Raw genomic sequence first — 25,109 nt, 5'->3', positions numbered from 1 at the left:
GAGATGAATTACAAGCAGAGTACTGGGAGCAGGAAGAATAATGATGGGATCATGATAGGACCGAATTCTTCGCAAGTAACGGTTACCCATAATTTCGTATGCAAGGAGTCATCAGAGATTGAGGAGGACAAACGTTTGGCAAATTGGAAGAAATGGTTGGCCAAGTGGAAAAGACAGAACGAGCATCTGAGAGTTTCCATTGGCAGAGATAAAACGGAACAAATTTTAAATTCTTGTGAGAAAGTACGGGAACATATTGAGATGAGGAATCTTATGGAGTATGCCACGGAAGGTTTACCAGTAATTCCTGATAAATACCGCGGTGGTCCAGAATTTTGGTTAACCGTCGAAAGCCTGCCTAACAGAGGCGACCTTTGCCAGCCAAATATTTCATTAGTACCGACCAAGAAACAATTGAACCTTAAACCAGAATTAACGTTCGTCGGTGTACCTAAACTTATACAAAAAGAAAAGGGTACTTTTAATGCAAAGCCTAAGAAACCTATGTGGAAGCGTAACTCTTACTTGGAGAAGAGAAAGAAAGAATTGACAAATGAGGTGAAAAACCTTGTGGAGAAGGAACCAGAGATGGATGATTTAGTAATTGAAAATTATAAATTCCCGAAGAAAACTAATCTTACTGAAGCTTTTACAATTAATCCAGTCGACGATCCACCAGTTAGAAATCCTTGGGGCTTACCTGATTCAGTGGTGGTTTTAAAGATACAAGATACAGAAATAGTTTGGGAGCACGAATTAATTGACGAGAAAGATGCAAAGGCTATTAATTGGAGTGTGAAATTTTACGCTAAAAACACTTCGTTAATTGAACAGGAAATTTTTTTTGAAAACAAAGGAAATCGCGCGATAGAATATTTTTGGCAAAAAGTAGAAACAAATTGCTTGGATTTGAAATTTAGACGTCGTATCAGTTCTTTCTTCTTCGACAAATGTAAATCAATTATTATGGCTGGCCAAACTGAGAGAATTCTTAGTTGGTACAAGCCACGTAAACCAGGGGTGACCTGTGAAATTTGGAAATTAATTACTATACCGAAGATAGTATCTTCTCCTCTTATTTTTAAATTTTGGGGCTGTGCCGATGTTGACTGTGATAGCGTTAAAAATAAAAAACTCAATATCGACAAATATTTAGATTCTCAAATACGCGACAAAATTATTCATGACCTTCTAGAAGATGTTCTTGAGAAAGTTTATCATCCGTCATTACCAGAGCCTCCGTATCAATCCTTATTTTTGGAACGTGAAATATTCAATGCAAAAAATCCTTGTTACAATTATCACCCGGCAGTAATTCAAAAGTTACGTGATTTGTACTCTAGCGTAAAAAAGGAAAGTGCATCAGAATGGAATTTATCCGTTATGGATTTGCGAGAAAAGTTGCTCCAGTTGAAGGACCCAACGTATAGGAAACAAATGTTTGATCAATTTTGCCATTTTTGTTCGCAATGTTTGCAACCAGGTGTTTATCAATTTAATTACATTAGTAAACATCAAATGGTGTATAATACATTGTGTTCATTTTTTAATAATTTCGAGACTGAATCTAAACTGGTTATTGACAGTTGTTTGTTAGGCGAAGTGAAAATGTTCGATAATAAATTAGATTTCATGGAAATACTTTTAAAATCTGAGGAGGAGAATGCAGATGCCAAAAGCGATACTAGTACGAAAACAAATAACTATGATATACAGCAGTACCATATTTACAGCCAGATACTTTATATTCGTATTTTTCAAAAGTTGGGAGATACCATTAAAAATATCTGTATAATTGTCGATTCTTTCAATAGGCTTCATACCAGCGTTAATTAAAGCACGCATCAATAAATATTTTTCAAGTGTGTAATCGTCGTAAAGAAATAAAACTTAACAATAAGTCAAATATAATTATTAAATATTTTATTTGATTTGTTGTGATTTGCTTTCTAATCTGTAGATACAAATATTCTTCTACCTTTTAGTAGTTGTATTTTCCTGTGATTCGATTTAATGCACTGGCCATCATAATTTTTTAATTTTCTAAATTCTGCCAGCTACAAAAGAAAATAACATTTGTTGAGGAAATTGAAGGATGATGGAGTTTATTGATGAAAAATTTACTTGGGACGAATGGATTGGAATCATAGCAGGGAAAATTATATAAGTATTGCACTCAGGGAAATCTCCTCTATTAAATGATCCATGATAACTATAATATCTACCACAGCGCGTTGCTCCCCGCATCCAAGCTAATGAGTCTAAAATTCACCAAATTAACAAATATCTCACATTTCATTAATTCTGCAAAACTTGACAAAGACATTCATTTACTTGCTGGTATTTTTTTCTGTGAGCCAGGCTCGATTATATACTTCAGATTTCCTGTAATTCTCTCGAGTTGTGGATTATTTCGAGTACAGTATCCAGCACGCACCTATGGATTGGAAAACAATTATATAAATAAGGCAGGAGTAGATTTTTATAAAAAATTTAATGAAGTATATTTTGGTAATACTAGAAAAAGATAAGTCAGCGTGCAAATGCCGTCCGAATGGTTCAAACATTCCTCGAAAATCTTGTATTTCCGATTCCAATGTATTGCTTGAGCTTCCAATGAGAACCTTAACGAAAATTCAGGTAAGATCTTTCACTACATTTCATCGCATCTCTTACCATGTATCATTTATCCTATGTTCCGCACCCATGCAATCTTCTTCGCCCCAATGAAAATTGGTCTCGTAAAATTCATACTCATCCCGCATTAATGGTCCACCAGTAACATAGGAGGGAATACGATTTCCAGTCAATATAACTTTCGCTTTAAAAAAGGCATGAATAATTTATAGAATAAATTTGTAAACTTTTACGAATATAGTTGAAGCTAAATCAGTGAAAAAAGTAATGAGATCTGATATACTCGTTAGATGAAAGCTGGCTAAAAAATTTTACCAGTTTCTCCTGTGTTAGATAAAACTGCATCTCCATCGTTTAGCCAATGTCCATTTAGAAATAAAGGTGGAAACCTTTTTTCACGAACAATATTATCGTCTATATTTATCGGTGATTGACCAGTTTTTACCAAACCTTGACATATTCCAATTTGTATTACGCAATTTAAAATTTCTAGCCTATAATCTTATTAGAGGTTAATAAATTGAAGTTTTTACGTACCAATTAAACCTGTATATTTAAAAGCCATTGTAACTAATCAGCAATAATTTACTAATAATTGAAAGTAATAATGAATTCTGTAAACTTTAAAATTTCAGCGAAAACCAAATTTATTTCTTTGCTTTTTCTTTTTTATTTGTTTTTACATATTTAAACTGTCAAGAGCGTACCATATTTGACGTCCATGAAGTGCTTGTTGAGCTCTAGTGTTTTCTTGTATATGATCCCATTTGTAATCATACAGTGACCTAAATGCTTCTACCTGTATGATTAAAAATAAACATTAATGGATAACTAATTAAACTAATTAATTCTTATAATTTTATCCTACCTGCTTCTTTGATATCCTTATTGGATTTGGCACAATAATCCAAATGGCACATTCCTGATATGGATAAGTCGGTAATGAGCCCATGTAAGTATAGTATCCAGAAAATGCACAAGCTTCTAACATCCAATGAAGGCAATCTATTAAAATAAAATAAAAATTTTATATTGAACACAGAATGTTATATTTTCCTTCAATTCACCTGGGGGAATTTGTGTTTCAGTACCCATTTTTCTAATATTCATTAAATTATCTGTAATCCGTGCAAAACCACAATTTGCTGGTGCATCTGGACATCCGACGGCCTAATAAAACAAATTATTACTCATTTGATCGAGAAAATTTTCTGTAAATTTTACTTGTAAGAAATATGACATTATGGCAAATCCATCAGGTTTTTTGTAACATTCTTCTATAGATTCATAGCGAGTGTTCCAGTGTAGGATTTGAGCTTCCATAGAGTACCTAATTTATCGTATTTTTTATATTATAAATATTAAAATCAGATATTTATTGATACTTGACAAGTTTTATCAGTTACCACATATTATTTATAGAATGTTCTGCTCCTTTACAATTATCTTGGCCCCAACGAAACTGTACTTTATCAAACATAAATCTATCATTATTTAGAGGGCCTCCATATATGCAAGGTAAATATCTATCGCTTAGCTGGATTGTAACTAAAAACAATTATTTTACTTGAAAATTCTTTAAGACATTTAAGAGATCTTACACTACCTAAGCGATTAAAATATCTATACCAGTTTTGCCAGTATTTGCCATTGTTGCCACACCATCGCTTAAATTGTAACCCATTAAAAGAAGTGGCGAAAATTTTTGGGACCATACAAAACTATAGTTTACATCTACCGGTGATTGTCTCCATTTTGGCACCCCAGAAGAAGAAGTCGAAATAGGTATAGTCAATTTTTCACCTTTAAATTATATAAAATATTTTAGCAAAAGGTAAACACTGAATACTATTTAATACTAACGTGATTTTTTTGACTTTTTAGATTTTTTTGGTGGCATTTTGTTAAATTTAGAAAGGGGCGAAATTTAGGGTTATATGTTACGAAAATTTTATCCTAGACGTGAAGTTACCATTATTTTATGGGTTGCTCGATTGCTTAAATTTGACCAACAAAACATATATATGTTTGTTGTAAATAAAATTAAAGCTCGTCATTCAAAATAAAATGAATTTTGTTATAAGGAGAGATTGCGTGCATAAATTAACGGCAACATTATAATAAATGCTTAATATACAGTAAATATAAAATGAATAATATTTATGAATATATTTTCTTTTAATCTTTATTATATAATTCAGCTAAGATTGTTATTATCTAAATACATAGTCAAAACTATTTGTAAATAGGATTTCCTAAGAATTTGTATAGCAGTGGTTCAGAAATTGATACAATCAAAACTATGGATATAATAATTTATTTGTCTATTAGCCAAGCATTACTGAACAGATATACGTTTTATTTTTAATATCAAAACAAAAATAACATGATATAATTAAGTGACATATTGTACGATCCGTCCATTCAGTTTCTGTACTTCTCGATAATTTTCACGAATACATTCCCCATGTTTATCGCGCAGCATTCGGAACAAACTAGACTGATGCGCCGATATTCGAATAGGCTCTGGAAAAACAATCCAAGTGACACACTCGTCGTAATGGAAAGTAGTTGTGGATCCAAAATATGTAAAATATCCAGGTGTACTGCAAGCCTGTCTCATCCACAACAAGCAATCTAAAATCATATTAATACAAATACAATGGAGAAATTGAAAGGTTCCAAAAATTACAAAATAAAGCAGGGAAGCAAATTTTACTAGCTGAAGTATCTATGGAGGAGAGATATTGAGTTATTTTGTGCAGATTGTTGGTAATTTTCGAGAACAATGGATGCTCATCCCACGGAGGAAGCTGGTAAACTTGTAGGAAATATGCACAAATGGCGAGTCCGTCTCTCTTATCGTAACATTTCTCGATAGTTTCATATCTGCGATTAAAGTGTATAGCTTGTGCTTCCATGGTAAACCATGTTCCATTTAAAGTATGCTCTGCTCCTTTACAATCCGAAGCACCCCAATGGAAAACTATTTCCGATAGTTCATACACATCATCTACGAAAGGTCCTCCTTGGAGAGTCGGACGATCACCTCTCACAGTTATTTGAGCTAAATCCGACAAACATTTAATAATTTTAAAGTTGGAATAACAGCTGTCATTAATGTTTAACAGTTGTACATACGTTAAGGAAACTTTTAACCTAGATATTTTATTATTTTCTACCTGTTTTGCCTGTGTTAGTAATTTTAGCCGTTGCATCTAAATTCCAATGACCACTCATAAGGAGAGGAGGATAGGTCGCTCTGATAACTTTTGATTCGTCAATGTCAATAGGACTTTGACCAACCTTTCGAACGTCACCTTAAATTCATGTTCACTTAAAAAATTATCTCTTTATAAACTCTATTTCAATAAGTAAGTATATGACTTACCAGCGCACTGCATTTTGATTATTCTCTACCACAGAATTATACAAAAAAAATACTTCGAATAGATTAAAACATTTGAATTTCATTTTTACTAATCACAGTAGCATATTTAATTGGAGCACAAGCATAATTTCGTATAAACTACTTTTTTTATAATTTTAAAAGCGTAGCTCACTCACCCTGCATTATTATTGATCATTTGCAACCATGACAACCTATCGACTGATAGTGAAATGTTTGGCAATGTGTGGTCCCAACAAAAGATTATAATGTTAATGGTGCTTCATTTGTATTAATATAATACAATTTGCATAATTTTTATGAAATCGTGAAATAAAAAGAGATAGAAGAAAATATTTTCTAAAAATAAAGTTTTTCGTGAATATGAATGTTTAGGGTAATATTATTCATATGAAAAAAGTCACAAAAATTCATTCTTCTATATGTAGTTTATGAATTGTTTAAATAAAATGGACGTTTCTTTAACGAACAATATTTTTATTATTGACATATGTTATTCTACGTGCGAACTGGTTATTAATTGTCATATTGTCGAGAATAAAAACTAGTTTCCAACGTTTCGATCGATGTTAAATCTCTTCATCTTTGCCAAAAGTCCTCGGAAAGAAGTTATTTATCAACAAATCTTGTAAACAATATATAGTTTGACTCTGTATGCTGACATATAAATATATATTTTTCGAATGCGAATAGTACTTGTACTACGGCGAGCCTCTAAACACATAACACGTACGTTAAATACACCCAAGCTCTCAATCATTATGCTCTAAAATATTCTGAAATTCCATTATTTTCCTTAAAATAAGGTGATTTCTTCATAAAATTAGGCAACGTATAAATCAGAGTAAAAAATTAGTTTTCCTTATAGAGAAGCATTGAAACGTGTTTTATCCCACGCTTCGCGCTCAATGTACAAATTAGTCCTTAAATAGATATTTTTCTAGCTTGGCACGCAGCTGAACAATCGTTAATTATCGATTTCGCGATGTCACCGCGAATATTTCTAAATGAGCACGATGACCGAGTATAATCATTATGTACAATATACATTTTCATTTAAACACTTTCTTTGGTACGACGTCCCACATTTATGTATCTATACAAAATGAATCTCTAACAAGGGAACATCGCATAAAGTAAAATTAAATGTAGACGCAATTCATTAATATTCTAATTACAATTCCCGTTTTACATGCTTATAGGTAGTATAATATAATATCTCTTCGTGTTCCCAACTTAGCTATTCACTTTATTTATACTATAAGGGACGGGAGTATTACGAAGATATATTGAACAATCATAATCTCTTGATAAATAAATTTCTACTTCGCAGTTTGTCGTAAAAATAAATTATACTTAATAATTTAGCCAATTTACAATATCCTTCGTTTTAACGAATATCAGCCTATTGTTATTTTATATCGATATAATATATTTTCTTATTCTTTCTTTTGTGTTACAAAATTATCGAGTCGTAGGTAAGAACGGCAGCACTTTTTGTTTGTTTTTTAATTCTTCGTGTGTCAATAATTCGTAATGTAATCCGAGTAAAAAATTCAATCGACGCCCATATCTCTGATGGTTCGACAAAGAAAAGCAGAAGTAATTATTCCAAAAGTCTGAAACATTATAATTGGTTTATTATAATCTCATGGTATTACAAATTAGTCATTTCTAACCACCTGTATGCCAGCCATCGCCATTCCCAAGAAGACCAACGTAAAGCTTTCACATTGAAGCCAATTTGTAACTTTAGTAAGGCAACCCTGTAAATGTATTATTTCCGTGTTTGTATTCATTTCACACAACAAATAAATATTAGCTCTTTAACATGATAAGATTAATGAATGGAGAATATTTTTTAAAATGACAAATACCTCTTTGTGCCTGAATCCTTCATGACCTGCCGGGTCTCCGATTTGACACGCAGCTTCATCCCTCGGTTGTGGGTGAAGCCACGGCTTTTCCGTCTGCAATAACTAGATTTATCAAAAATTTCGTAAGACAATATTACCTGATTAAAATAGAAATGGTTGAGCTTACGTTTTTATGAAAAACCCTCGATACAACACTCATTGGACTACCAGTATTTTTAATCTGTAAAGTGAAAATTTGCGAGATTCAAGAAGAAGAACATTGTTGATTAATTAATTTAGTAAATTAAAACATGTTCCTGTATTGAACTAAAAAATAATATGAAAAAACTATATAGTTAGCAGGATTACGCAGATAGTCATTATTTATTCATGTGAGTTGTAGTGAGAATTACACGAAGGCTGAATAGTCTACTCAAAGTACGTCATTTAATTTAAATGCTACCCTAAAGCAAAAAATCAGCGAAACCATTAAATATATTAAAAAGAGCTTGTGAAAGAAAAGATAGAACAAAATTATACGCACACATTAAATAATGTTGATGAATAATTACAAAAGCATGTTTTTAAATAACCATTCACCAATGTTTATTTTATACAAAATTTCTAGAGCCCAAGCGATGTTATTATTAGTTTTAATTGCCCTCCCGTCCAGTAAGGAATGAGGTAGATGAAAATTTCGTACGCGTATTGCCAGATTTGATTGTAAAAAGTTTTCCAATTAAAAACAAGTAAGCTATTCAGAATATTGTAAAGTCCTGAAAATAATGTAAAGCCCTTTTTTTCATAAAATTTTTGAAATTAAATGCTAAGTTTCATAACCATACATGTCAACATTTTAGAATAATCAATCAATAATATTACATGGTAGTTTATTCATAATTTTTGTTTTTTGTGTTAAAATTAATTGTAAACATTACCTCGGTATTTTTGAGAACACAACACGTGAGCGGAACTTGTCTTCTAACACCAGAGATTTGTCCATCCCTCCACCATGCCGTACCATTGTAGTCACCATCCCCGTGTATTCCACAGCAATTAAACTGAAATAGTACAATCCCACCGCTCTTTGGACCATCATAATACGCATTCATGAGCAAAATTCTTTCCATGCAACGTCAAACTATACATTTCATACAACATACAATTTATGATTTATCCCTGAATACAGTTCGTGTTTACATGCTTCAAGAACATTTACACTTTGGCTTTAATTGTAATTCTATTCTACAGGTAAACTAGTGTATATTTAATTACATAGATGTAATCTAAGCCTTTAATATTTTATCACATCGCAGATTATACGTTATTTAATAAAGCCCGTACCAGCCTAAAATCTATAATCTTTAACTAAAGAAAGAATTTAAAAATAAGCGTGAAAGCAGTAGTAGCTACTTATTTTCTGCAGTATTTAATTAATAAAAGTGGATGTAAGGTATTGATTTCAGACGCGAGTTATTATTAATTTAGCTAAAAGCAAGTGCTGAAAATATTACAAAAATAAATCCCCTAAAAAGAACAGAAATAACACGAAAGACCGCATATAACATTTAAACAAGTTCTGTTATTTACTCCGGAACATTATTTCTGGAAGGATACAGTTTATTAATAGAAATAAACAATAAAACATCGTCGTAAAAGTTAGGAGTATGTTGATTCGGTATTTTTACCAGGCAGGTAATATCACAAGGTATTAATACACTAGGGATTTGAATGAAAAACTGTAAGGTATAGTATAGCATGACTGCTCTGTAAATAAAGACTGTTGAAATAAGATCACATAAAATACCTTGTACTGTGCAAAATCGAAGCTGTGGGTGAAAGGGAGATCGCTGCTCACGTCGTGGCCATAATCTTTAGATAATTTATTGGTGAGTCTCTCCTCGAGATTGGAGAGTATTCGGAATGTCATGAATCCACCGATGGCAGCCGTCACCAATTCCGTGATGATTAGGGCGACCAACATACTCATATACTGCAGCAATGTCACGATAAAAATAGATTATCGACCCCTCTTCGGCATTTATATTGAAGTCACTCTTAATATACAAGTATAGAAGCTGCAAGAGAGTGATAACTTACCGTGGCGAGGATACATTGGTTGCCACGTAGAGCTGCGCGACAACCGAAGAATCCCACTGTCAAAACGGTGAATCCTAAACCTAATAGGCTGTAGGCTACTAGATTAATCGTCTCGTGTGGTGTCGTGTCAGGTACGAAAAGATTCAACAGATGACCTTTGCTTGGCTCCAATAAAAGCCAGGCCCCTATCACCAATACCGTGCATCCTGCCAGCTACGAAATATTTTCATTATTTTCAATAGCTTTGTCAATGACACTGACAACAAACGAATAAATGAACACTGACAAAGATCCAATAATAGCATAAAGTAAATTATATCGTTCTAGACAGATTAATTTTCTAGCTTTTTTTTTCGTTTGAATTTTATAAGATTTCATTTCATGTTATTTTGATTTGAATAATATTGCAATATATCCATTATAAGGAGATACGTGCAATGGATCAAATAATTGAAAGTTGCATTTACCCATATCAATAGGTTGAATGAGAATAGGGCAATTTTAAGGTATTTCATGCCGGTTATTCTCAAGCGTATAACGTATCAGCAATCTGTAAACATAAATAATTCATACATTATAATATATTTCCCATTTTTAGTGTTCACCTTACATGCAATTTTCGCCTATACTATGATATAACTATTTAATTTAGACAGTTTTCGTAAATACAATAATGGTCCTACTGAGAATTTTTCAGTAGGAGATAACGAATGAAACGTTTGATGTCAGAACAGGAGACATGATTCTAAATTAATCAGATGAATTCTCTTTGCATTCGGGAAATTCTTGAGACATCAAAAACTCCAGCAATGAAAGCAGTTGCCGCTTGGAAATTTAAGGTATTTTATTATTTCGCCGCGATAGCGTATAGGCCTTGATAAAAATATTTCAATTGCCCACATAGTGGTGCGCTCATCCATACGAAACGGAAATAATGGATCAAATGGAAGCGTTTAAGGAGGGAGTAAAAATAGGAATAAGGTCACGAAGCTTAAATCAGGTATTTTAAACTTACGCGAATGTGGTTGTGAATTTGCATCGTAAAATTCCCTTTTGAATGACTTTGCTACCTTCATTGGAGGTAGAACTGATCATTTTCGCGTGATATCGATCATTTTCTATAAATAATTACTATTATTATATTATTGTTATATATATATATATATATATATATATATATATATATATTAAAAAAAATATTCGACTTGTTATATAAAATGACAATATGCTATGTTAAATATTTAATTTGGAAAAGTTTAAATATAACTCACTGTATCTGATATGATCAATCTCACAGCTGAAGATCAATTTCACCCCGAATGACGGTACTTGGTTACTCAATATAAGAAAATCATCGCGCGAGGACGAAGATAAAAAAGCAGAAAAAAGTGGTAAATAGATGAAACAAAAGAATTACGCCGAGAGAAGTTTATTCCTTTGACTTTCACTCCTATTTTATTCATCATTTGCCGAGAGAGAACATTGGTCAAAGTGCTCTTTGCTTTACCATAAGCTCTGCGGAATACGTAATCCGCGACAAAACTATACAGAGACTTACTTTATTTAAGTTGGCAAAATTTAACTAATTCGAATGTCCCTATATATACTTCATCATTTCATGACTAAAAATTTTTCAAGTATTATTATCACCTCGTACGATAACAAATCAGCAAATTTCGTGCATGCAAATAGTTTATCGACTTCCCGATGAACGACATTGCTTTAATAATATTGCTGCGAGCGCAAAACGACATGAACCGGAAGCACATGACACATGTCTTCCATACGCTAATTTGATCAATTGAAAGAGTCAAGCTTTATTAAGGGCTGACCGAATTGCGACGAGTGGGAAATTCTGCTGAGCAGACATTTTCTTATGCAAAAGCTAAAATTTGATTTGTTAATTTTTCGCATAAATTGAATCGACTCATAGACTATAGGCTAGAATGTAACAGAGACGTCTGAATCATCAGTGCTTCATACAAGTACTATATATGCGTCTCACAGCGACTACACAAATGTGTGGGTATATTCAATGGATCCAATAGAATAGTGACTAAAACCTTCCATAATAATGTTGAATAATCGCAGATCTAATATCAGATGCTCGAGAAAATAATCGCGCTAAGGACAACTGGGACAGTACAAAAAGATGTATAAATCCAACATTTATATTATAAAACATAATTTGTTTAACTTGCGACACAGAGAAAAGCTTGCGAGTCAACGAGAAAAAAATGCAAATTTGAATAAGCGTTTCACTTACATTACATGTCGCCCAACTAGAAAAAGCAATCCACTTAAAAGCGACGAAATTTTCGTTAATGGTTAGTTGAATGTGCGCGAATTGAGAAATCGATGGTGGAGAATTCGAGGAGAAATTAATTGAAATAAAAGATCAGAGACGATAGTTAGGAGAGGGTATAGTCAACATAAGTGGATACGTGAGATTCTCCCATGCAGGGGTTGTATTTAAGAGTACGCAGGAGGATTGCATCAAGCGCACAGGTGGTTTACGGTTGGTACATCGCGTTTAAGGAATTTCTCAGGTGATAAAAAATTTAGCAGTGTTGTGTGGACGGTCACTGTTTCTCAAGAATGATCTACCGTGTTAAAATAGCGTAGAAAATATCACTGAGGCATCGGGACTCAGGAGGAGATGCACGGACAAATGGGAAAAGAGGGAGAGAGGGGAAAGAAGGGATAAAAAAAGAGGGAGAAGAAGCGAAGGATCAGGACGAGTCCTCTTTACGCGTAAGTAGAGTTGGAGCAAAAGGGGATGCTGCCCTCCCCGCGACCACTCACTCTCTCACGTGTTCGACAGTGGTTTAGTCCTGGAAGCGATCATACTTTTCCCTTAAGAGACACGAGATACTCTCACAGCACTCGCGAGCCAACAACTGTCGGAAGCAACTGCACGACTTTCCCTAGCCTGAGCGTCATCTGCTCCCGAAACGCACACATACACACATAATGTATATAGTATTCGTGTCTATATCCCTGCCTTCGGCTACCCTCACCCCTCACCCCTTTCCCCACCCTCGTCCCCATCCACAATCCTCGCCTCTCCGTCCACCCCCCCCCCTTTTCCCTGTTGCCGTCCCCAGCAGCTTCCCCTCCACGACCACCCCCACCCTCACCTCTTTTTCATCCCCTCTTCCCACAGCCCTATCCGATTCTCTCGACACAACATGGATCCTCGCGTTTTTCTTTATCACTATCCTGCACCGTACCGTATTACCTACTCCGTAAAATCTTCTACAGCAACATTCGACTCTAGCAGCTTCCTTTTGTTTTCACCAGCAGCTCGGTCCTCGATTTAAAGCGAAAGGCAAAACCACCCCCTTTGCCCCACTGCAAACGCGTCTTCATTTCACCTTCCATCTTTCATCCTTCCATCTATGCACACTGAGCTTGATTTGCTTTGGACCCTGCCGTGTTCCACGTTTATTAGCACAGACGACCACGGCTTCTCTCTGCCTTCTCTGCTTTCGGTAACGATGACGCTGGCCGAGATGCGTCTGCGTGTGCCTGATCCGACTCCCGAGATGCTGCACGCCGGCGCCCTGGCAAACCCCTTCAAAATTCTACCCCTTCAACCCCCATCCGCGTAAAGCCCTACGAACACCGTGAGTGCCGGGCCATGAAACGGATTGTTTTCATCGCGTCATTCCCAACATCACCGAGCTCCGGACTTCTCTCTCACTTTCCACTATTTTATTCAGTATATAAATTCGAGCCATTCCATAAGTGACTCGATGCCCGAGAAGTGACAGTTTCGAAGCTTCCTATACCGTATTGTACAAATTTTATTCCTACTTTTTAAAAATTATCAGCTGGGCTATATACTTTACTGATAATTTTGTGGCGCCAACCTCGTATAATTTTTCAAGTTTATTCAATCAAAAATTGCAGTGTGCCAAGAAGAAATAGCATAAATTTCATTATAGACTCTTGAAAAAAATATCAGTGAAAATACTATACTGGATTTGTATTATGTTTGTATAGGTATCTAAAATCCCATGTGAATAATCAAAGTAAATTCCGACGAAACAAAATGTTTACAGTTTTCTTTAAATTTTAATCGAATTTATAAATAATAATAGTGATTTGCGTGACAATAATTGAACGGATTTTTTATCTTTATTTAATTTTAAGTGATGTGGGTAACATTGTTACGTAACCATGAGTTTCAGAGTGCAATTGAAATATTATTAAAAATAATTAAGTTTCACTATTCATTTTTAAGGAAAAAGAATTTTGTCAGCTGCTCGCGCGAGCACATAAAATCTATTAACGTGGTACGGGAGGTTCACTGATTAACGTTACTCAGAAAATTGGATCTTCGATTAGTGGCGTAACAAGTCCTTAATGCAAATAGCTTGGTTTACCAGTGTTGGAAGGTTAAAAGTGATTTAAGATCTTAATTAATTTGGAGGCTATTCCAAATTGTTCGAGATTATCCTGTGCTATCAGTCTTGCCGCTAGGCTAAAACAATTTATTTCACAAAAATTAATTATGATTGAAAAAAGAAAAACATTTGTGTAAATATAATAAATTTATTATTAGATATTAACAATTTTTACAGTATCATTCGAGTTCTCGTTTATCTTAAATATTATTCAACCATGAGTAAAAGGCTTTAACGTTCTTAATAACTTTCAGTATAAGGTTACTTACATAGAATGGACGAATTGCACGTGAAAATCACTCTAAACGAACAACTAGCGTTGTAATGTTTTAATTTATACAAAAATCTAAGGGAGCTTATCTCTATAGGTAAAGGATAGATGAGAGGAAAGGGAAATATAATATTATATATGTATATTTTATACAGTAGTGGAGTGTAAAAATAAAACTGACAAGTAAACATAGAGCATTAACACCTAAGAAATATAATAATAATCGCTCGTTTAGTCCTTTTCACGTTTCTTTGCACGGCTCATCGCATAATCACACACAAGTAACAACAATTAATATGCATTATAGCTGCTGATCATTATTATAATAATAAAATAGTATGAGCAAAAAACGCAGTCGCATAAATAATAAAGTAGTATAATACAACGAATTTATGGAATCATCCTATACAGCTTCATAAATCAATATCACTTGATACACGCACAGATACAAACACAGGCTCACAATTATTTATTCTACGTCTTTATAAAATCTTAATTAAATTAGTATTGGACGGCACGCCAACAGATCTCAAACACGCATAATTACCTATTACTATCCAGTGATCAAGTGTTTATGCATTTTGGAATATCAAGGCTGCATGTTATATGTATATACGTACAAAACGAAGAACCAGACAATATTTCAACATGAAAGTAACAAATTGTCGAAAAAATGACTTTTAGTATTTTAACAAGAAGTTATTCTCATTGTCCACTTTACGACTTTTCACGAAAACAAATCAGTTTATTCTTGAACTTTTATCTCTAAAGATAATTAGAAACAATGATGTGTTATTAGATAGGATATCTTACATATTATTTTACCCCAAGGGAGGATAAAAGTTCCTCGTTTTCAATGATAAACTGTACTCATGAACCTACTCTTTAATATATTAAGCATATTTTTATTCGCTCTTTACACGTTATTTCAGTTTTGGTTAATCCCTAAAGTGAATATATCCAAGATCATCAATCAGACACTCTTTTTTCAAAGTAAAGTATTTTCTCTCTTCACAAAGTCATTCTACCTATTTTTCTTGGTTCGTGGTAATTTTTATCGGACTATCCAGTTGGCGGAAACGTATTATCTATTTCATTGTAGAAAGAATTACAGTCGTCAGTCGATAAATTCATTGAAAGCTATTTATTTTTAATTAATTTTAAATGGCAGTATCTTATCACGCAACGGAGGAAAATTTTCATTGTCAAACAATAATAGAAAGGACAAATTAACCGTTATGCAATAACCATTTTCCCTGAATGTATAAGTAGTAGTCAAACCTCGAGGAAATGCAGAATTATTAAAAACGGTTTAAAAGGAGTATGTGTCATTTCAAAATGTTTGTGGATATCAATGCAATCAGCATAAGTTTCTCCCTTATATTATAACCGTTTGCTGTGCTAGCTAGCTTTAAGGGGCAGTCTGAACTGGTAAGCTCGCAATTTCCTGGTAAAAGCTCACTGGCAGAATCATACTAATCCAATTACAATTCAGTCGTAGTTTCTACAGGACTTTGTTCGCCCAGATAGGTAAATCCGAGATGAGAATAGTCTTTTCTTTCTCTGAATGTGACGTTATCATTGGACGGACTGGTATTCATAAGATCCGCTACATGGTTGTATAGAGGATTCAATACAGGTGTTGACTCGTGGTTGCTGATGGTGTTTGTGTTGCTAGTATTGTGGGTCTTGCGACCTAATGTGGATCGTCGTAAAGAGTGAAGGTTTGATTCACCGTGATTACCCACTATGCTTGATGCACGAGCGGTTGTTGCAGCCTCCGAGCTAACGGGACTCTGCTGACCTAATTTAACAATAAATATAACGTATGAAAATAAGGTTATCCTGATAAGACAGAAATTATTCAAAAATCACCTCACCCAAAATAATGCCAATTAATCTTGCATAGAGATAACAGGATATAAAGATATGAAAGCACTTATACATTAAAGGAGCTTTTATTAAATATATTAAATTATATATACAAAGTTAATATTTATAATATTGCATTTCGGTTGCATTCCACAGGCACCTTTACTGATTTAATACAAAAAATTAATAGAGTTGAAATTACCTGTACTGCCTCCATGATCTTTGGTGATGTAACTAACGTTGTCTAAGCTAAATGCATGATTTTTGTTACTGAAGTCGAGTTGTAAATCATTGTAGCTGTCATTGTCATCAACAGGGACGCTCATTTGCAACACCTGTGTTTCATATTCCTTTAGATTAGGCTCCACATAAACGGGATCGTAACGAGGAACCACGTACATACGTTGCATTCGTTCTTTATACGCTTTGTACCTGTTATGAACAAATATTTCATATATTAAAAATCAAGTATTTAGAAAATTTTCGTTGACCTAGTATTCGTTCGTTCACAGGAATAAAAGTGTTTTGACTAGTCGCAGGCATAACTCTTGCAAATTAAATGTTGCGGAATTACAGAGGAATGTCTACTATAATTAATTGGATTAGAACTAATGAACGTTGTGAAGTACTAAATTGGACTAGAGCGTTGTGTGAAAGCACAAATATTATTTTATTATTTACCATTTAAACAAACGTACTTTCGTTCTTCCTAAATAAATATATTAAACGCGATCCACCAATGGCTCTCAAAAGCCGTAACGCTGATATTAAATAAACTTAAAGGATTTTAACTGATAGAAATGATAAAATTGCAAAGTTTACAAGTGAATGAATAATTTGAAACAAACCTGGACCACGAGATGCAGATGTAAATAATTCCAGCAACTCCGAGTATAAGGATTACGCATGCAATGATGATGAGAGCATATGGGAAAACCTCGCCGCTAAATGCAACTGCAGTTTGTGTGCGAACAGGCTCTGTTGGTACTACCGGTGCGTGAATTTCAATGGCATTTGCTCGAACCAGCGTAGACACGTCAAATGTGATATTGGACAAAGCTGGCTTCTCCATGATCGATCTATGCAGGATACATGAAAATTCACATTTTCAAATAAATCATTTCAACACAATACTGTCTATCGAAATAAAAAAGAAAAAAAAAATACTTGAGTCCTATTCTTTCTCTTATCAACGTTACCTTTGAATTCGAGAGTTGTTCCTGTCCAAAATGACTTCGGTATCCGGATCAACGGCATAAAAGTAAATGTCGGAGTCTTGCGGATAAGTCTCGAGAGTTCCGTTCTTAGTGAGACTGGTTCTGGTCACTATCTTGTCAATGCCAATTAAAAGGTCGCTCTTATCCTCGATAATTCTCGCTATCTTGTTGCCTTCCTTTTGCAGCATATCAGGCGCCGCGTTTTGCACCACCAGGATCATAAGATTCTCGCTTCCAATCAGATTAACGACGACAGGAGCCTCGATGGAGTTGAAATTCACGGTAGAATTTGGATTGTCACGGACGCGAACGCTAAATCTGAAAGGAAGCTCTTGCTGGTCGATGTTCTCAAAGGTCGCAGCTGTTCTAATTATTCCCGAAGAGCTATCCATGGCAAAGTATTTTGATCCCTGCCCATCGAGTATCTTATACTCAAGCTTCCCATATTTTCCATTATCTTTATCATGCGCCTTTATTTGGGTTACGGTCGATGCAAATTGCGCCTTTCTTGGTACCTCGGCAAAATACCGACCCCTCGTTAAATCTTGATTACCCTCGGGGAAAATAAACTCTGGTTTGTTATCGTTTACGTCCAATACTTGAATCTTTACCTACAAAAAAAAGTCAAGCAGAATTTTTAGTAACATCGTCCTACGTATATTTGTATATACAAGGATCCTTCAGCTTTAAAACAATATGCATTTCACTTGCGTACCATAGTAGTGTTCCGGTCAGAGTTTTGTAAGCCGGAGAGTGATTCGAGCCTAACTTTAATTTGATAGGACTCGGTGGTTTCGTAATCCAGTATACCCTTTTTAAGCCTAATGGCACAGTTCCGCTCCTCCGTGACGCTGGCATCGAACAAATCGTTCTCGTTTCCGCTATAAATTTCGCATTTCAGTGGAGACACGTCGTGCGCATGACTGTTGATGATGGTGATCGTCTTGATTAGCGTGTTGTCACCCGCGTCTTCTGGCACTTCAACGTTGTACGAGCTCTCGGCGAAGCCCAGACCTATTTCCGGTGGCACTGTGGCCACGTGCCTCACGAACACTGGCACTGTTGTCACAGAGGATAACTGAGGCTCACCCATATCATAAGCCCTTACGTCGATCTACAGACAAACCATATATGCAAATGACGTACATTTTCTCACCATATTCATTAAAATATTAATATAAAAATTAATGATGCATACCTGATACTCAGAGTCTGTCTCTTTCCTCAAATCATCACGAATCCTAATAGTTCCAGTGTCAGGATCGACGACAAAATATTTATTGGCGATTCCTCGACCGATGATTTCATAACGTACCTATGATGATAATTGATAATATCATAAGAAGAAGTTACGTAGGAAGATTCGAAAGGAGATATGAAAATTGATTTACTTGATTTCCCGGTGCTGTTCCATCGGAATCGGCAGCAAAAAGATTAATCACTAGAGTTCCTATGGGAACGTCGTCATCTAGCGTAATGGGACGAGGAACCGATGTGAACACAGGTGGAATGTCATTGACATCCTGCAAGTATTGCATAATTTACAGTGATATTTTATCAGACGCAACACGATTAGTGATGAATAAAACTGATAGGCACCTGAACGTTAACGATAACTTTCGTAGTGGATCCAGGTAAATTACTCGTGTTCTCTTCAGTTCCAATGATGAGTATATGCTGAGCATCTTTTTCGTAATCCAAACCTCGACTGGTTTTGATCACTCCTGTTTTCGGATCTATGTTAAAGAGTTCGGTGTCCCCTTGCTTGATGATGTATGTGATTTGCTTCTTTGTGTCTGGGTCATCAGCCTGGAAACAATTGAATTAGCCTTGGTTCAGGGCGAAGGATGCAGAATCTATTTTCAACGAGTCACGAGACTTTATTACTGCCTCGATGAGAAAACTGGCTCTGTAACCTTCGTTATCAATACTAGCGGTAAAACTTACGGTGACTTGAGTGACGATGTGATCTGGAATGTTTTCCTTCACTCGTGCCTCGTAGCTACTTTGATGGAACACAGGAACTTCGTCTTCCACGTCCAAAACTTTTACGGTCACGGTTGCAGTGGCCAATCGATAGTCAGGTGCGCCGTCTCTGGCAGTTACTACGAATTTGTATTCCTGCAATTATTTTACAGTGAGTATACAAAACTTATCCATCCAATTATATCCGAGCCCAGCGATCAAACAATTGCTGAAAGCCGTCAGACAACTATAAACGCAGATTGAATTATGAAAGCTTTTGGAGAAATGCCTCACTCCATTTGTTTTAGGAAAGTTTGTAAAAAAATAAAATCAATCATAATATGGTCCGGTAGTTATGACTGGTGTGCGGTCAGGTATATAGCAACGTTTTATTACACATAATGCGCACCTACCACCAATTACTTTTTTCTCTTCCATTATACGGCCAATTTACTTTCAAAAGCATTTCTCGTACAGTGCATTCTTACGCGATAAGATAAAGTCATAATACTCTTATGAACTTTCATTTCGTAACATTATTTAACTGGCGCTTTAGATTGCATCCGATGAAAAATATACATTCGTGAAAAACCAAAACTTGACAGGAGAAAAGTTGCTGCAATATTTGCATATTTTACGCAAAAACAAGGAAATATCTTTCCCTCTAAACCACTTTACATGAAAACAAGCTCGTTCAATCAAATAGGAAAGACATATAGAACGAGATAGAAATTTTCTGATGGACAAAATGAAAATTACTTTTTCCGAGTGAATAGAAATTGGTTAAAACTCCAGAAAAATAGCAATAGCTAATAAAATCGATCAAGAAAATTATACAGGCCGTGGAATTGGCAAAATGAAATAAAATTAAAGTACGTCGATGAATAAGATAGTGTGCACAAAATGATAGGAAAATTGAATAGTTTAAAGAGATTTCTTGAGCTTGACAGTGGATTTTAATTAAAAGCTTATATTGGAACGAGAATATGCGTTTAGAGCGTAAACTAACATTGTTTTGCTCGTAGTCCAGCACAAGTTTCGTGAGAACATCGCCAGTTTCTGGATCGACCGTGAATGGAATGTCATCCGGGGCGAAATATGTAATTTCTGCATTGACACCCTCGTCAGCATCTTCGGCGTGTACTCGACCAATCAGCTTTCTGGCTTCACCCTCTTTCACCGTAAACTCGTAAGGCAACCCTTCAAATTCCGGATTCTTGTCGTTTATATCGGTAACTTTAATGTTCACCGTAGCGGTGCTGTACAGACCACCCGAATCCTCAGCTTTTATCAGCTGCAAAAAAAAAAACAAAAAGGAAATGATAAAATTCGAGGGAAGAGTATCTTTATCATAACGGGATTAAATGGATATCGATTATCAATGAAACCCATACTGCATAAACCCATGTTACTATGAGGAAAATAAAAGAAGAAAATGAAAAAGAAGAGGAGGAGTTTGGATTGATATATAGTCGATAAACACAAGGTGAGGAATGCCTGTGGAGGAAAAAGAATTTTATGAGGAAATTAAAGACGAAACGTTAACTCACCAGCTGATAGCGCGTAAGGTCTTCCCTATCGAGTTTCCTTATAACCGTTATAACACCCGATTTGTCGCCAATTGCAAACTGTCGCAAGTCGTTGCCCGATACGATGTAGTAGGACACAGGATCATTCTCCGGATCGATGGCCTGCAAGATAAAGATAAATCGATCTTAATGATGGGTGCCTCATTATATACTGTAATTGAGCCCATTAATTGGATTTTTTATCATTGCCACCAGCAGAGTGGATCTCTCCACGTCAAATTTATGCAATGTTACCTGCGTACCGATTTAATTAGCTTCATCCGAGAGACGAGACATTGATGATCCATGCAGATCAACAATGATGCGTTTCCTCTTTCAAGCATTACCTCTCGAATTTCATTGAAAAACTTTAATTCTTTTAATCTCAATTTTCAGCCTTCTCTTTCCATTAATTATAGGTAACTACTTTTTCATACATTTCAGTTTTTTTTTTTTCAGAGAGCCTAGCCTCTGGGAAAATTGTGGAAGGTACAATTAGAATTAGGGAAAAAATCTTACAGCTATTGTGGCGACTGTGGAGTTGATGGACGCTCCTTCGCTGACTTGCACCTCGTAGACCGGTTGCTGGAAGACGGGACTCCTGGTGTTGGGGCCGGGGATCACATTAACTTCAACGATAGTCTGGGAGTACTTGCCACCTTTGTCAGTAGCCTGGACGGTGATGCTGTACTGCTCGCCGGCATTCAGCTTCCTCACAGACTCTATGACCCCTGTCTTAGGGTCGATCTTGAACTTTTGCAGTCCGTTGTTCGACACGTGATAAATACTATACGTTATCTCCGCATTCTCGCCTTCGTCATTATCCGTCGCCTCCACCTGTAATAAGATTTCACCTTGTGATTTGCTGCAAGCTCAATTACAGAATAGTATATTAATAGATGTGCAGAGACTATAATGAATGCTAAATGATATATCATTGCTGTTTAATGATAAAATGGATAGAATGTAAGAAGTATATATAGAAGGTAGGAAAGAGATGAAAGGAGAGAAGTATAAAGGATGTATTTGGCGGATCCTAGGGTAGGAGTGATAAGAGGAGGAAACGTGAATAAGTTACCTTCGTCACTTCACGCCTGGTCTCCCCTGCTTGCACGGTTATTGGAGACGTCATAGGAAGCATCGGTGCATTGTCGTTAACGTCGTTCAACGTGACGATAAAGGAGAGGGGGGCGGAAGCAGCTATTCCCGTTTTCTCCCTGGCCACGACTTGGAAACGAAAGCGTCCCGGACTCGGCGGATCCCTGTCCAAGTTCTCGTCGTTTACTATCAGCACGCCGGAAGAGTCGATGGCAAAAAAATGTGTGGTCAGCTCGAAAGTGTACGTCGGCTTCGGGTCGTCGGGTCCCTGAAATCAAAGAAAAAACTTTATTGCCGCACAGGTACAGGAATATTTAATCACGGTGATTCGTGTCATGGAAACACTTTATCACTATATATACTTTCGCCGATTTTTCAATCCACCAAGAAATCCTCATCCTCTTGATAATTTATGGAAATTTCATCTCGAATTAAGTGAAGCTTTCTAAGGAAAATCTAATTCCAATCGAGTTTGTCGTTTAACTGTCGTTTGATCAATGTTATATGGAAATAATTAGCAATTATATTATATAATTTATATTGTACAGCCATTATGACATTATCCATATAGTCATCCGATATTTTAATTTAATTATATTTATGGCATGTAGAATTAAATACAAGAAACCATGTTAATCATAATATATATATATATATATATATATATATATAGTAATTTTATATTATAAGGTATCAAAGATTCGTGGCACGAATGTTTGACGTAGAAAAGGACTGTATTCGAATGTCACGTTTACTAATTCTTTATAATACAATATTTTTGACAAATCTGGAATTAACCTGTATCTCCAATGAGGCGATCATGCAAGATTACTTAATGCGCGATATTGAACCGGATGCCCGTATATTCGCTTGGTGGGATATATTGCTTGCAGTGTTAGTTCTCGGAACGTCGAGTGACAAACGATATTGCCAGCGTGCATCCGAATGTTTCTATTGTCATGACGTACATATATAGATACACTTACAGAGAGGGAGAGGGAATGGGGTGGGGGGAGAATAACACGGTGCAGATGTTGAAATTATATCGCTTCGTTGCAGATTCGTAATTTCCGAATGGCAATCCAAAGGGATCCACGCTTCTGTGTGGCTGCATGAATCGAGAGCCGGTATAGCTCGTTAACCTACTTCTCCAGCCGGGAATTTTCACGGTCCATCGTGGCTACCTACCATTCAATATGCCTACTGGACATTTTATAACTCGATTAAACGCTCCGCTCCACGAAGACCCGTTTAATAATCAAGACCCTTCTCGTGATTATAGCTCCAATGAAATTTCACGAGGTTTTATATAACTTCGGAAACTTCAACGGCTCTTCTTTTCATTTCGCGTTACCGAGCTCACATACAGGACGTGCCCGTACAGTTTAAACCAGCAAACTTCAAAATCTTCATAATTCTCTTTATAATCAAATCCGTGTAACTTTGTAATTCAACTCTTTTAAAATGGCTACATAAGCTTTTGTAAAATGGACAAGAATTTATAATTTTTCTTTCATCTTAGACCTCGCTTCTTAATGCTCACGGTCCTCGCGTTTAAAACTGGACACCTTTTATATACAGCTATAGGCATGGCATTGCGCCACGAGGATAACACCTTCTTCCAGTCCAAAAATAACATTTCATTTCAGATAAGCATCGGCGTTTCGCAAAATTGATTAATAAAGCTTCGAATTATCTTTGAATTAATAGCCCGCTGCTTAATGTCGAAGGCATCCGTTTTAATCGATAAAAATAAATGTCGCTTTTTGGATAAATTCAGCTGTTTGGCTCGAAGCGTGCAATTACGCTTTTATTCTCACGCATCCTTCTCTTTCTCGACGCTGTGCGCCAAGAGGATTAAGACGAGCGAAAAACTCAACTTCAAAGTCCTGCAGTCCGGCACTTCCTCGTCCTTTCTTTTAACGGGAAGCGTTTCACGCACGCGGCGTCATTACCTAGCAAGTGCCCTCGGTTAATTATCGAATTACAAGTCAGATCGCAAAATGAAAGGACGAGGAAGCGAGCTGTAATGATCTTGCTTTCGCAACAAGGATCAAATTTGTTTCGAGTTTGCCTGGACTCGTATCTCTTTCACGAATTGTTCGTAAATACGAGAATAAATAATAAGTGATCTACCAGATTTTAGACCCTGCGTATATACGTACACGCATACAAAATATAGATACGTATATGTACAGGAATCGCGTTTCAACACTTTCATCTTGCTTTCTCTTCGTCATATGGTCTCGTTACTCGTTGCACGAGATACACTATACACATGGAATGACCGACTGCCAGGAAGGAAATGTGTCAGCGGTTTATTAACAATGACTAAAATTAAACGGTCCATTAATACTTTGTTCATGGCTCGTTAGAAAGGAAAGGGAGAGACTTACCAAATCGGCATCCGAAACAGTAAGGACTATTGGGTTTCCCGTGGCGTCGATGACCTTTGTACCAACCGGCGCATTCTCGTCTACAAATCCCTCGACTGCCGAAGCGATGATAATCGGCGGATTACTATCGACCGGTTTTATCGTGATCGTCAACTTGGCCGTGGCTGACCGTTTTGCTTCCGACACCTCAACGGCCTGAAACAGACGCAATCATACATTTATCATACTGTAAACCAAATAATGCTACATGATCAACCGTATCAACGATGTTAGGAGAATGAGACATTAGAAATATGAACGGTATAAGA

The 25,109-nt window shown here is 35.8% G+C and overlaps 4 protein-coding genes and 1 pseudogene across 10 annotated transcripts in view; 1 reads left to right on the top strand and 4 right to left on the bottom strand.

The window, feature by feature from the left end:
• The first annotated feature begins 3 nt into the window (after window positions 1–3).
• On the top strand, window positions 4–1,836 carry LOC136772756 (MYCBP-associated protein-like). Its single transcript, XM_066725883.1, has one exon. The coding sequence runs from the start codon at window positions 4–6 to the stop codon at window positions 1,834–1,836; it is 1,833 nt and encodes a 610-aa protein (XP_066581980.1).
• Window positions 1,837–1,949: 113 nt separating this feature from the next.
• LOC136772755 (uncharacterized) lies at window positions 1,950–4,537 on the bottom strand (annotated as a pseudogene).
• Window positions 4,538–4,914: 377 nt separating this feature from the next.
• Window positions 4,915–6,041, bottom strand: LOC136772586 (carbonic anhydrase 1-like). The gene is made up of 4 exons (XM_066725651.1): window positions 6,029–6,041; window positions 5,820–5,957; window positions 5,357–5,704; window positions 4,915–5,274 (listed from the first exon to the last, which is right to left on the bottom strand). Exons 1-4 carry the CDS (start codon window positions 6,039–6,041, stop codon window positions 5,033–5,035), a joined length of 741 nt encoding a protein of 246 aa, XP_066581748.1. The 3' UTR covers window positions 4,915–5,032.
• A 476-nt stretch (window positions 6,042–6,517) lies between these two features.
• Window positions 6,518–13,490, bottom strand: LOC136772453 (tetraspanin-11-like). 5 transcript variants are annotated; one of them, XM_066725461.1, is made up of 9 exons: window positions 13,236–13,490; window positions 10,470–10,552; window positions 10,003–10,215; window positions 9,710–9,895; window positions 8,841–8,963; window positions 8,090–8,143; window positions 7,924–8,016; window positions 7,729–7,812; window positions 6,518–7,665 (listed from the first exon to the last, which is right to left on the bottom strand). In XM_066725461.1, exons 2-9 carry the CDS (start codon window positions 10,515–10,517, stop codon window positions 7,603–7,605), a joined length of 864 nt encoding a protein of 287 aa, XP_066581558.1. In that variant the 5' UTR covers window positions 10,518–10,552; window positions 13,236–13,490; the 3' UTR covers window positions 6,518–7,602. The 5 variants fall into 5 exon arrangements, with proteins under 5 accessions (XP_066581558.1, XP_066581557.1, XP_066581556.1 ...); XM_066725460.1 differs by having other exon boundaries at window positions 13,244–13,490; XM_066725459.1 differs by having other exon boundaries at window positions 13,248–13,490.
• Window positions 13,491–16,104: 2,614 nt separating this feature from the next.
• Cad99C (cadherin-99C) overlaps window positions 16,105–25,109 on the bottom strand; it is a 124,899-nt gene continuing 115,894 nt past the window's right edge. For all 3 annotated transcript variants that reach the window (XM_066726406.1, XM_066726408.1, XM_066726407.1), the window contains 14 exons: window positions 24,802–24,996; window positions 22,386–22,673; window positions 21,827–22,144; window positions 21,290–21,430; window positions 20,749–21,033; window positions 19,722–19,895; window positions 19,374–19,583; window positions 19,166–19,297; window positions 18,973–19,089; window positions 18,490–18,888; window positions 17,757–18,385; window positions 17,406–17,636; window positions 16,760–16,989; window positions 16,105–16,489 (listed from right to left, as the gene is read on the bottom strand). In XM_066726406.1, coding sequence (XP_066582503.1) covers window positions 16,170–16,489; window positions 16,760–16,989; window positions 17,406–17,636; window positions 17,757–18,385; window positions 18,490–18,888; window positions 18,973–19,089; window positions 19,166–19,297; window positions 19,374–19,583; window positions 19,722–19,895; window positions 20,749–21,033; window positions 21,290–21,430; window positions 21,827–22,144; window positions 22,386–22,673; window positions 24,802–24,996 — 3,669 coding nt within the window. In that variant the 3' untranslated portion in view covers window positions 16,105–16,169. The remainder of the gene's footprint in view (window positions 16,490–16,759; window positions 16,990–17,405; window positions 17,637–17,756; window positions 18,386–18,489; window positions 18,889–18,972; window positions 19,090–19,165; window positions 19,298–19,373; window positions 19,584–19,721; window positions 19,896–20,748; window positions 21,034–21,289; window positions 21,431–21,826; window positions 22,145–22,385; window positions 22,674–24,801; window positions 24,997–25,109) is intronic.

The sequence above is a fragment of the Prorops nasuta genome, unplaced genomic scaffold (assembly GCF_024137725.1).
Source record: "Prorops nasuta isolate Cenicafe-Biocafe unplaced genomic scaffold, Cenicafe_Pnas_1.2 PNAS00004, whole genome shotgun sequence".
NCBI lineage: Eukaryota > Metazoa > Arthropoda > Insecta > Hymenoptera > Bethylidae > Prorops > Prorops nasuta.
This window is presented reverse-complemented; position numbering and strand designations above follow the sequence as displayed.

What these genes read in the sequence shown, in the direction of transcription:
- LOC136772756 (XM_066725883.1), top strand. Translation starts at nt 4, where the DNA reads ATGAATTACAAGCAGAGTACTGGGAGCAGGAAGAATAATGATGGGATC.
- LOC136772586 (XM_066725651.1), bottom strand. An exon ending in TACTAACACAGGCAAAACAG is followed by an intron (nt 5,705 to 5,819) that starts GTAGAAAATAAT and finishes TGTCGGATTTAG; the next exon opens with CTCAAATAACTGTGAGAGGT. An exon ending in CTCCATAGATACTTCAGCTA is followed by an intron (nt 5,275 to 5,356) that starts GTAAAATTTGCT and finishes ATATGATTTTAG; the next exon opens with ATTGCTTGTTGTGGATGAGA.
- LOC136772453 (XM_066725461.1), bottom strand. Translation starts at nt 10,517, where the DNA reads ATGAAATACCTTAAAATTGCCCTATTCTCATTCAACCTATTGATATGG. An exon ending in AAGGATTCAGGCACAAAGAG is followed by an intron (nt 7,813 to 7,923) that starts GTATTTGTCATT and finishes ATACATTTACAG; the next exon opens with GGTTGCCTTACTAAAGTTAC. An exon ending in TGGCGATGGCTGGCATACAG is followed by an intron (nt 7,666 to 7,728) that starts GTGGTTAGAAAT and finishes ATAATGTTTCAG; the next exon opens with ACTTTTGGAATAATTACTTC.